The sequence below is a fragment of the Equus caballus genome, chromosome 11, assembly GCF_041296265.1.
Source record: "Equus caballus isolate H_3958 breed thoroughbred chromosome 11, TB-T2T, whole genome shotgun sequence".
NCBI classification, from domain to species: domain Eukaryota; kingdom Metazoa; phylum Chordata; class Mammalia; order Perissodactyla; family Equidae; genus Equus; species Equus caballus.
The window spans coordinates 24,876,670-24,888,767 of NC_091694.1; the positions used below are offsets into that span (position 1 = coordinate 24,876,670).

The following is a 12,098-nucleotide window of genomic DNA, read 5'->3' on the forward strand; positions in this document are numbered from 1 at the left end:
CATCTCACACTTCTCCTGTTTCTTGGTGGTGTGGTCCAGAGTATTTCATGAACCAGGAATGGATGTCCAGCAAGATGGATAAAGTGAGACCAGAGAAGGGGAAAGGCTGACCGCCATCCATGGCACTGCCATGGGACAAAGGTCAGACGTCCCTCCCTGCTCCTAGCCTGGGTGCTAAGCACTACGTCACTCCCTCCAAAAGTGCTCGTGGTCCTTAACAAATCAGAAAGTGCACAGTTAAAAGGTTGGAACAAGTTCAAGATCAACGGCTTTCAGGGTCAGAACAAATGCTCAGGCACAGGCTCCAAGGCACCCACCCCTAAATGTCATCCAGTTTTATAGTCAGAGTCTTATGTTTTCCAACCTTGGACACACCCTTCATCCCTTCTCTTCCTGAAGAGGAGAGAGAGATGGGAGAGCCTATGGAAACGGAAAGTAGCAACGGGGAAATCAGGGGCAAGAGGGAGGTGTAAACTCAGAGAGTAGTGGAGAAGGGGCCACAGGCAGGCACTTACTCAGCAGGAAGACACCAGGTCCTAGGGAAAAAGTGGAAATCTTTGGGGAACATCTTTAACATGCGGCTCATGTTCCGGGCCAGCAAGTCCTTGCGACAGATTTCACTCATGCCCGGGAAGTGATTGATTTTCTGCAAAGGAAGCCGGAGTTGAGGAACAATGGGGGACATGGGAGTACCCACGAGATCCCCTTGGGGGACAGTCATAAAAGTGGGGGCCCCATTCATCCTGAGGATCAGCTCTGATCCAGATACCTGATAACTTTTCATTTCCGTCACTTGCTCTAGCGACACGGAGTAGTCTGTCCAGCAGAGAGTCCAGTCCTCATTTTCTGCTCCCTCTCGAAGCCCGTACTGTTGAGCAGCCCTGCGCACTGCCATGGAGTTGGAGAAAGAAAGGCCTGTTAGCCCAGGAAGCAGAGGAGGAGCATGGGGTGAAGAGGAGCCATTTCTAGGTGCTCCCAGACCAAGCACTGAAGCGAGACACCTTGGCTCCTTGGGACGGGAAGCCATCTTGCTCCGTGTGGACACACCATTGCCAAGAAAGGAACACAGAGAGTTGAAAGCTATTGAAGAACACAGCCTATGCCCATTGATCCCCACAGGAGGGTATCTACCTGCCTGCAGAATGTTCTACCTACCCTGGCTTCCTCTTGCCAGGAAGTAGGCCTCTGACTTTCCTCCAAACACTAAGCAATGAATGTTCAGGGAATATAAAATTATCATTAACATCACCAGAGCCAAGCTTAATTAGTAAGGCAAATTTACAGAAAAAAAGTATACAATGTATTTCAAAGCCACATATAGGCTATCACATCTTTCTTCTACTGTCTAACAACTAGGAGCTGACTCCAACACAAATTCAAACACCTTCAAGAGCCTGGAAAGGAAGAAGTGCCAGGGGCCAGTCCAGTGGTGCAGCAGTTAAGTTCCCAAACTCCGCTTCAGCGGCCTGGGGTTCACCAGTTTGTATCCTGAGTGTAGATCTCACGTACCACTTATCAAGCCATGCTTTGGCAGGCGTCCCACATATAAAGTAGAGGAAGATGGGCACAGATGTTAGCTCAGGGCCAGTCTTCCTCAGCAAAAAAGAGGAGGATTGGCGGTGGATGTTAGCTCAGGGCTAATCTTCCTCAAAAAGAAAAAAAAGAAAGAAGTGCTTGCAGTGATCTGGAGAGTCAGGACCAGCCTAAAGCATCCAAATTTGAAATTAAAATAATAATAACTAGGGAGCCGACCCCGTAGCCGAGTGGTTAAGTTCGCATGCTCTGCTTCGGTGGCCCAGGGTTTCACCGGTTTGGATCCTGGGTGCGGGCATGGCACTGCTCATTGGGCCACGTTGAGGCGGTGTCCCACATACCACAACTGGAAGGACCCACAACTAAAATATACAACTGTGTACTTGAGGGATTTGGGGAGAAAAAGCAGAAAAAAAAAAAAGAAGATTGGCAACGGTTGTTAGCTCAGGTGCCAATCTTTCAAATAATAATGATAATAATAACAAAGTAGGTCTGTAGGTCATCTTCAGCCCATAGACTGCCAGTTTGTAACTTGTGCTCTAAAAAAGAGCCACTGATTGCAGCAACAGCTGCCTTCTCTACCATTGGATTCCCCACATAGCCACACACAAGAACAATAGACAGCTGAAGCACACACCAGTGTGGTCAAAACCCATATTTTTTCTGAACGAGATTCCCAACTTCCTCAAATAGTTAATTGAGCTGGGAGAAGCTGAGAACAGGATTTGGAGACACGCCTTTTCATCCTCAAAAATATATAAAAGTGACTCTTCCCAACTCTTTGGGGGAATCCTGTGGGGCCCCATGATGGATTCCTCAAATGCAGATGCTCACCACTCTCATATCGGCAGCTGGATAGATTGATCACCAATCATCTGGAAAAGAGAAAAAAGAAAGCAGAAAGACAGAGGCAGACACACTTGCCGGGACAGGTGACTGCACACGGGAACACCCTGTCCCAGGTGGAGCTGCATGGAACCTAACCAGCCTCACTTCCGCCTGGTCTGACGGTCCCTGACACTGAGGACACAGATTCAAAGGGTTGCCAAGCGGCAGAAAACGTGGGCTCAGAGTACTATTACTCTGCCCGTGAGGTAGAAATTCCGTCTTGCTGTTGCAGCTAATTTTGCTTGCAGCTTCACGTTAACGTCATCGCCTCCTCAATCCTTTTACTCCAGTGGCCCCTCAAAAACAGGAAGTGAACGTCTTTTTGGGGAAAATACTTAATGGTCTCCCTCCTCTTGCCACCCCATTAAGGGAATCTGTGAGTTAGAAAGTAGACAAGCTTTCAGACATCCATCAGTCTGAGGAGTGATTCATTTCCCCCAAAAACGGAGCAAGGTATAGAAAAATATTAAATAAGAACTGGAATGTAGAAGCTGCAGTCAGATCCTAAGAAGTCGCATAGTCCTGTTATATTTACAGTATATTGAATTCCCGCGATAATAAGCACTTCCTAAAACAAGGACATCGTCTCTCCCCACACAATTAAAAAAAAGGAGGCATTATAAACACAAGCAAAATGAAGATGAGGACAAGGTGTAGTTTTAGATTATACATATCAGTATTTGATTCTACAAAACAGATCATCAAAAGTGGTTCTTTTTATACGAACCGAACGAGGTGTGATTTTGACAGTCAGCGCACGGTTTCTCCTTGACCCTCCTATTAGCAGCTTAGGCCTCCTTCCCTCCAGGTCCCTCCTGCTCTCGCCAACATGGATCCCCATTCCCCATCTTTCAATCCTAACCTCTTTTTCTTCCTCTTCTTCTTGCCTTCCTGCTGGGCATTCTGAAGCCCCTTTTGCATCCCAGTGTTCTGTCTGACAAAAGCGAGGGTGACGATTTCTTTCGGATCTTCTATGGTACTGTCCTCCCTCTCTTCTGAGTCCGTCCCTTCCTCGCCTTCCAAAGGCAGGCACTGGAGCATCTCCCCAGCCAGGGAGGAGACCCTGGGGAAATACTGGCCCCCCCCTGGAGAGAGGGCAGAGGGAGCGGCAGTTACTTGGATCCACCTGCAGGGGGACCCCCTCCCTCGCTCATGTGGGTGGTGGACCAGCCCTCTGAGACCAAGCAACAGGTTGCAGTTTATAAAACTCCACCCCACGTCTACAGTTGGTGCAAACTCCAGGAGGGAGCCGACTCCACCTTTCGCCAGCGACTATGACCTTGGGGACTCCGTCAGCCAACCCTGGTCTTGGTTTTTCCCTCCTGGGGTTTTCAGGAGATGGCCGACATGCTTGCTATGTGTGGTGCCAGCTGGTAAACAATCTTATTATTAAAGTGAGTTGGGTGTCTGGAGACAGCCTCAGAACCAAGCCCTAAGCCTTCTCAGCTGAGTGAGTTAGTCCCAGCAGGTGCAGATGAGGTGCTTCGAGGAGTCCTGTTAACTGTTTCAGCACTGCACGAACCTGCTGGCCAGAGAGCCACGGAATGCAGGACCGACTCGTAGCTGATTGGATGAGATTCCAGCCCAGGGCCAGATGCAGACCTCCAGAGAGCCCAGCGACAGAAGAGGCTATAATGTCTCCCCGACCACCCGAATCAAAATAGAAACAGGACCAATTCATAACACACCTCCAAGGAAGTCCAGCGAAGTTCTCATCCCCCCACTTTCATGATGACTTCTCTGATGTGTGCTTGAAATTTCAACTACCAGATTTTTTGGGAAAGATTTCTAATGCCCCTGCTTCACTAATGCTTAGGAATGTGCTTAGTTTGCCTTTAGGTAAGCCAGAACCGCTCAGTTCCAATTAACTGATTCCTATCCCCTTCACATCCAAGGCTTCTATGAGCATAAAGCCAATTTTGTGGTGTTCGCCCCTCCTCTCTCACCATCAAAAACCCTGCCAACCTGCTCATCATTTCAAGCCCTCTCCTTTGATGGCCGAGTCCTCGTGCGACTTACTAACCTTTTCTTCCCTCACAAACTCTTTGGCTTTTTAAAAAAGATATTAATAATATCTTTATTACAGGGGCTGGCCCTGTGGCCTTAGTGGTTAAGTTTTGCATGCTCTGCTTCAGGGGCCCGGGTTCGGTTCCTGGGTGCAGACCTACACCACTCACTGGTAGCCATGCTGTGGTGTTGACCCACACACAAAAAAAGAGGAAGATTGGCACAGATGTGAGCTCAGGGTGAATCTTCCTCAGCAGATAATAATAATAATAATATGTAGTAAAATTAATTCTAATTTATTATTATTATTATTATTGGAATACTGTAACATTAAAGGAAGCTTAGGGGCCGGTCCTGTGGCTGAGTGGTGAAGTTTGCGTGCTCTGCTTCGGCAGCCCAGGGTTTTGCAGGTTCAGATCCTGGATGCAGACCTACCACCACTCATCAAGCCATGCTGAGGCAGCATCCCACATGCTACAACTAGAAAGACCCACAACTGAAAATATATACAACTATGTACCGGAGGGCTTTGGGGAGAAGGAAAAAATAAAATCTTTAAAGGAAGCTTAGAAAAAGGGTAGGGTGGGAAATCCTCATAGCTTTTCTACCTTAGCATAGCAACTTTAGCCTCTTTGTGTAGTCTCTTTTATTCTTCATTTCCAAGCATAATTATTCTTATATAACTGTAACCATAATATGTAAACAATTTTGTATCTGCTTTTTGCCCACTTAATATCATATCTAAACATCTTTTGGGTTGTGGCAGAGTTTACATGTTTCTGGTTTTTAATGGTTGTGTAATAATGTCCCACTGAAGGAATGTGTTTGAATTTAACCAACCGTCATCCTATTGTTGGCAATGTAAGTTGCTTCCAATTTTGCTATTATATAAACAGCTCTAAAATGAACACTTTCAAGTATAAAAGGGCTTTAAGTAAAAGGCCTTTACTTTAGAATTATTTTCTTAAGATATATATCCAGAACCAGGATTACTAGGTTAATGAATATGAAAATCCTATAGCTTCTGGTTTTACTTATCTAGTTATTAAGTTATTTATTTATGTCACCATATTATTGCCCAGAGGGATTCCAACAATTTGGACTACCACCAGCAATATGCAATTATAGCAGGCTCACCAGTCACATGATCTCTTGGGAATCCCTTCCCTCTGTACCCAAAGTTGCTAATTCCAGACAACTTTTATACCTTCCGGCCATGTTTCTAACGTTTCTACGCCCTTCCACGTCTCTCCGCCCCTTTCCCAAACCAAAATTGGTGGTGGGCAGTGCTCTAACTTGGAGGCTACCTATGAATAATGTAATCATAAGCCCTTATGTGGGTATAGTTTTTTAAGCTTTCCAAAGAATTGTCACCTACACCATCTCACTGACTGCTCACAACCACGCCCCGGAGAGGGAGGGCAGAATTATTAAGCCAGCCAGGGATTGCCGCTTGTTTCTCTCTCTTCCTGAAGAGGGCTTACACCCAAGTCCCTTTATGGTGACACCTGAGCAGGGGGAGAAAGAGTGTGCTCAGTGCTATGGAGCAATGAGACTTGGGCAAGGCGAGTCCGTTTCTCCCAGTGAACAGGCACATTCTTGGCGAAGTTCAAGAGGACTAAGCTACATGAAATCTTGACCTTGGGCTGTTCCCTTCCTTCCAGGTAAACAGCCAGCTCCACTCCCCCAGCCCTCCGCAGCAGCTCCTGTTTACCAAGCCCTCGAGGAGGAGTGGCTCCGTTTACCTAAAGGTTAATGTTAACTGGAGGAGAGAAAACTGACCCTGAATTTGGCCTCTGGAGTTGCGGGTTGTCTCTACCCTTTTTTGAGTCCTTGCCCAAGTGATGAGAACAAACCATGGCTGCTTATATTTGTCTGCCTCAAAAAGAACAGAAAAACAGTCAAATTCTGGTACGCTTGCACAAGAGGGCCTCGGGCACATAGAGCAAGGAACGGAGCCGGTGTTCATCATGGCATTCCCGCCTCCTTCCCCTGTAGTCTAGGCTACCTATGACACGAGCGCCACTGGATGGCACCTGAGACAGGTGCAAGATGGCAGACAACTGGCATTGCCACCAGTGACTATTTTTGCTTTGTCTTTGGTCCCCTGGCTTTCTCTCCCCCGAGTCCTCTCCTTCCTATTTCATCCCCAAGACTAAATCCTGCTGGCTTCTCTCCGAAAGCTCCTGAAAGAGAATATCTCACTCCAAGGTTGCCTACCAGCGGCTTGCTTCCTAGATCTGGCCTGCAGAAACGTTTACTCGGCCCACAGTAATGTGTTGTTGTTACAGTTGCTAAACAGAGGTAGTTGCCAATAACTAGAAAATGTAGATTTCTCATAAAAATCCAGATTTCCATTCCTTTTGGAAAAGTAGGTCCCCATTGCTTCATGCCAGCAATCAACCGGAGCTGAGTAACAGCTCCCTCCTTAGATATTTTCCAGTCTGCCCCAGTCCCTAACATTCCCTATTGTCTCCCTGATACAGGAGCCAAGTGACAGCTGTCCTTATGCTATTAGTTTCCTTATAGTAGTATTAAGAGTTCGGGAAGGAACATTTTCCTAGGGTACACTACATCTGAATTTACCCATCTACATCTGAATTTACTCCTCTAGGCTATCTCTGGCCTCTCAGCAGCAACCAGTTAGAACAAAGCTGCTTTCCCCAGGGCGGGACACAAAGCATTATAATGCGCTCATTTTCAGAACAAGAATTAGCTCTGACCTTGCTGGAGCCAGAACCCTCTCGGTCTTTTCAGATGTGGGCCTTATTGGGCTCTTCCAGACTTCTCTTTCCCAGTCTCAGCAACCACTCTCTGCCAACCTGAGGGTTCCCACCCAAGTACGCTCGTAGCCTTGAGGAATGAAAGGAGGCCAGGCAATCGATTCCAAGGACAAGGCCCAAGGAGAACACAAAAGAGTGAAGGGGGCTGCTGCTGGCTTCCCGGGATATACATACATCCCGGTGTAAGGGCCTCTGCAGTCAGAGAGGTGACTCCAAACGACTTGCTAAGGCAGCTGTGGTGAAGTGGCGAAGAACTCAGATTCTGGACTCTGTCTGCCTGGATTTAAATCCCAGCTTTACCCTTCCTAGTTGTGTAACCTCGGGCAATTTACTTAACCTCCATCTGCCCTAGTTTCCTCATCTGTAAAATGGTTCACCCAGTTATGGGAATTAAATGAGTTAATTCATTTGAGTTAATACAACGCGCTTAGAAGAGTGCCCGGCACACAGGAGGTGCTCACTAAATGCTATCTATCATTCTCAGCTGTTCGGCCCTGGACTATGAACTCCCTGATGGAAGAGGCTGTGTCTGGGAATTCTCAGCCCCTCCCACGGTGTCCGGCACATAGCAGAGGTTCATATGCTTCCTGAATGAACAGACTGGAAGAACGGATAAATGCATGAACTAATTTCACCTAAGGCTCATTTTCCTCATCTATGTAATAGAAGTCTTGCGGTGAGCATTAAATAAATAACATTTATTTAATACTTCCATATAGCAGACACTTAAAACACTTAGTTTCATTCACTTATAACAGTAGCTACTATTTACAAGCTACTTAGCAAGTAACAGGCATCATACTAAAGCACTTTACACACATACTATCTCATCCTCATAATATCATATCACAGATATGATCTTCTCTCCATTACAGATGAGGAGACCGAGGCCCGGAAAGGCTAAGGTAGAGGCAGAGTTGGGATGAGAAGCCGTGTCCGTTTGACCCCACAGCCTGTCTCTCCTCCACATTCCACCCGCTGCCTTTCCCTCTCTGCTGATCACTCACTAACGGTGGGCCGTAAAGGGAAGCAACTGATCTCCGAGCTCCCAGAAGCAGCCTTGGTGACTTCAGTCCCTTAAGAATCAGTTAGTTCCACATCATTTTCCCTAAAGCCACTGCTTCTAAATTCCCACCTCCAGGAAGGGGCCTGGATCTCCCCAGATTTGCCATAACCTGGGAACAGCTCCATTGTTTCTACTTTGTATTTATTTTCACTTTCTTTCCCTTCTTTTCACCAATGTCCACGTTGTACCTGGGCTCTTATTTGGGGTGTAATTAGAACATTTTCTAAGCTCTTATGGAATTCCTGAATATTACAGCCGGAAGGGACATTAGAGAGTGTCTGGTTCAACCTGTTTGTTTTTTAGAGGTTTTGAAATCCCCCTGCCCAGCTAGGGAAAGAGACTTGCACAAAGTCAGAGAGCAAGTCAGCAGAGCAGGACCGAAGCCCTGGCTTCCTGCCCCACTGTGTACCTTTCCATTATGCCAGGTTAGAGGGCAGGCAATGCGGCCTAAGTGCTTTGGGGAGGTTAAACAAGAAGACTAAGTTGTGCTACAAATGTAGCAAACATAGTAAATACCTCTTCAGTTTTTCTTAATGACACAAGACACATTCCGTTCACCTTTCCAAATAGGATAGTCAAGACAGTGAAAAACTTTGATGTTTCCTTCCATTTTAGTATGGGGTTTGACCTTGGGATCTTCCAAGCCAGAGGCTGTCAAATCCTGTTTAGACAGCATGAAAATGACCTTTATTGGCCACCAGGGGGAGGGGATGAGCACTGGGATGGCTCCATGCAAACACATTGCTGGTTACTGGGGACATTTCACAGGGACCACGTCTCACGTCCACTTCTGAAGGACTGTACATGTTGACTACTCTTTCTTCCCCTGAAGGTGTTGCAGAAGGGTGGAAAATGTTTAGTGCTTTCTTTTGTAAAGCTGAATTAATACGGGTGTCCTCTAAATGGGTGGAAAGAACCATTTGGCAGTTAAGAAAGATTGGAACATGTTCCAACTTTTAACCAAATTTTTTCATCCTGACCTTCACAGCCTAGGCTTTTCTTCAGTCTGTAGGAACACATATAGCACTGAAGAGCTCTCCCATGATGTCTGCCTGTGACTTCCTTCTCTTCCTCCAAATAATAGGTTTTCCTGCGCCCCTCTCCCCTTTTCATCCTTTGGTCCTCATTCCCCTACTCGAAGCATCCCTCTGAAGGCTTCCAGTGGCTAGCTCTTGGAAAGGACCAAGTGGATGGGTGTGGGGAGACGTGGAGGGAAGACCTCTGGATCTTGCTTTCAGCTTTGCCTCTTTGACATAGCATATCATAAGAAGCCAAGCGATTATCTCCTTCCTTCCTCATTCCCTTTCTTCTCTGTGATGACAGGATCACCAGGAAGATAAAAGCTTCATATCTAGAAAAGTGCTTTGAGCTTTGATGCAGGCAGGATAAAATAACATGCCTTTTATGGCCTTTTGGCTTTTCATTCTAGCCACCCTTTGAATTTCAGCACAGGGCCTGAAGGGGTCTTTAGCATCACACGGACTAACAAGGGAGGGGTGTGGGTACTCAACTGCTCAAGGGGTTTGCCAATAAGAAGGGCTGAGAATGACGTGCCACATTCACTGGGACAATAAGAATCTTGCTGGGGGCCGGCCCTGTGGCCGAGTGGTTAAGTTGGTTAAGTTCCTGTGCTCTGCTCTATCGGCCCAGGGTTTCACCGGTTTGGGTCCTGGTCGTGGACATGGCACTGCTCATCAAGGCACGCTGAGGGGGCATCCCCACATAGCACAACCAGAGGCGCTCACAACTAGAATACACAACTATGTACTGGGGGGCTTTGGGGAGAAGAAAGAATAATAATAAAAAACGATTGGCAATAGTTGTTAGCTCAGGTGCCAATCTTTAAAAAAAAACTTCTTGCTGACTCAGATGCCATCTTTTATTCTGCTGGAAACTGGGGAATTCTGCAAGATTGGAAGATGCAATTTTCAGGGCAGGCTTATGCCCAGCCATTTTCTCCACAATATTCAGTGTGTTACTAGCAAAGACAGATGGCTCTGGATCCAAATCCAAGCTCTACCACTTACTAGAAGGGTGACTGTGGGGGAGTAACTGAGCCTCTTTGTACCTCAGTTTCCTCACAAGTAAAATGAGCGTAATAATGTTCATCTTATAGAGTCGTTTTAAGGATTAAATGGGTTAATATTCCTATTGCTCTTAAAGCAGTGTTTGGTTCAAAATAAGGGCTTTATTGTAAAATGAAAATATAATGGTAGGATTGGTGTACATATTAAATGACTTATTGAAATGCCTGGCACATACCGGTGCTTAGTACACGTTAGCTCCCTTCCCTTGTCATCCCCAGTTGTAAGTTACATTTTTGCTAGGATCCAAATCCCACAGGAGAACTTTCCTCAAGCCTGGAAGAGTTTTCCTTCAGGAGGGTGAGACATAAAAACTGGAAGTGAAAGAAAAAGACTGGAAAAAGGATAGGGGTATTTGCAGAGGCTGTGCTGCCATGAAAAACAGAAGTGTGTTTCTGGGAGGTTTCTCCAGACAAAGGAAGAAACGTGATCAAGAGAAAGATCCAGAGATGGGGAAGGAGGAGAGGAAGAGATCTGTGCATTCCCAGGGCTCTCTGGTATAAGGACAGCTCCCTGGGGGCACCAGGGTTGGTAAATGGAGGGAAGGCAGCAAGTGAGGGTGCACTCGGAGGGCGACCCGGGTTTAGGAGGGACGTGAGGACAGGAAGAATGGAGCTGGGAAAAGAAGGGTCGATGTGTGGGCAAGGTCCTGGCCTTGGGGTCTTGAGCATGAGAAAAGGGCGTGAGGGTATTTTAGCGGAAACTCGAGTAAGGAGCCGGGAAGAGGGCGCGCCTTACCAAGACCTGGGGAGGAGAGCTGAGGTACGGAGCCGAGGGGGAGCAGGGGCCGTGAGGGTGAGTGGCTTGTGCTGTAGAACGTCACCAGGGAAGGCAGAGGGGTAGCCCTGGGGAACTGGCACCGTGGGGGACATCGGGTTTTCACTGGGAAGGCACTAGGAGGCCGCGATCTGGGGCTAGCCCCTGGCTTTGGGGCGCTCTTACCCGCGTTTCCCACTCCCCGGTCTCGCCCCGCTGCGCTGTACCGCTCCAACCACACTCGCGGGCCCCTCCTCGAAGGATTAAGGAGACGTGCTCCCACTGGCCGCCAGACGAGCCCTAACCACCACCCGCGCTCCTCCTAACTTGGGGTCCTCCTGGCCCTCACATTTGCATATGGGGCTTTCTAGGCCTTCGATTGGCCCCTGCGGTAGGCTGCCGTGCCCCGCCCCCTTCCGAACCCAATTAACCGCCTGGCGCTCGGAGAGAAAAGCGCTCCAGGTTGTCCCGGGAGACGCCGAGGACGCTGGGCCGAGCCGGCGGCGCGCGGGGCCGACCACCGCTCGTCCTGCGCGGGTCCCTGCCCTCCCCAGCCCTCCCACCCAGTCCCACCACGCGCCCCAGCCCGGGTCCGCGGCCACCCCGGCCAGCGCGGTCGGGGCGCCTTGCGCAGGCGCGGCCGGAACATCGGGGTGGGCGCGGATCCGGGGGTCTGGCTCCCTCGCCCGGCTGCGCCGGGCTGCGCTGAGCGAGGGGTGCCTGTACATCCTTAGGCCTCCAGGGAGATAAATATCCACAACTAGGGGCAGGAGGCGCCGTGCGGAGAGCGTTGGATTGAGACCCAAGTCAAGATCTCAGGCATATTACTGCTTGTGTAACCTCGGGCAGTTGACATTATCTCTTGGAAGCTTAGCTTCTTTAAAGTAAAATGGGTATTGAAAACCTATAATGAACCGCTCAGACTTAGTAAATCATCCGTCTACTCAGAGTGTGTAGGAGGGTCGTGGCCCCTCTACTGAA

General features: G+C 48.2%; 1 protein-coding gene across 8 annotated transcripts in view; it reads right to left on the minus strand.

Moving 5' to 3' along the window:
• The window catches only part of TTLL6 (tubulin tyrosine ligase like 6), a 47,431-nt gene extending 35,889 nt beyond the window's left edge, over nucleotides 1-11,542 (minus strand). For 2 of the 8 annotated variants that reach the window (XM_070226254.1, XM_070226249.1), the window contains exons 1-5: nucleotides 11,304-11,470; nucleotides 3,284-3,506; nucleotides 2,368-2,408; nucleotides 770-888; nucleotides 516-646 (exon numbers count right to left, since the gene is read on the minus strand). In XM_070226254.1, the coding sequence (XP_070082355.1) occupies nucleotides 516-646; nucleotides 770-784 (146 nt within the window). In that variant the 5' untranslated portion in view covers nucleotides 785-888; nucleotides 2,368-2,408; nucleotides 3,284-3,506; nucleotides 11,304-11,470. Of the gene's footprint in view, nucleotides 1-515; nucleotides 647-769; nucleotides 889-2,367; nucleotides 3,507-11,303 lie in introns of all 8 variants that reach the window. The other 6 variants (XR_011422937.1, XM_070226255.1, XM_070226252.1 and 3 more) reach the window with 5 other exon arrangements.
• Between the last annotated feature and the right edge of the window lie 556 nt (nucleotides 11,543-12,098).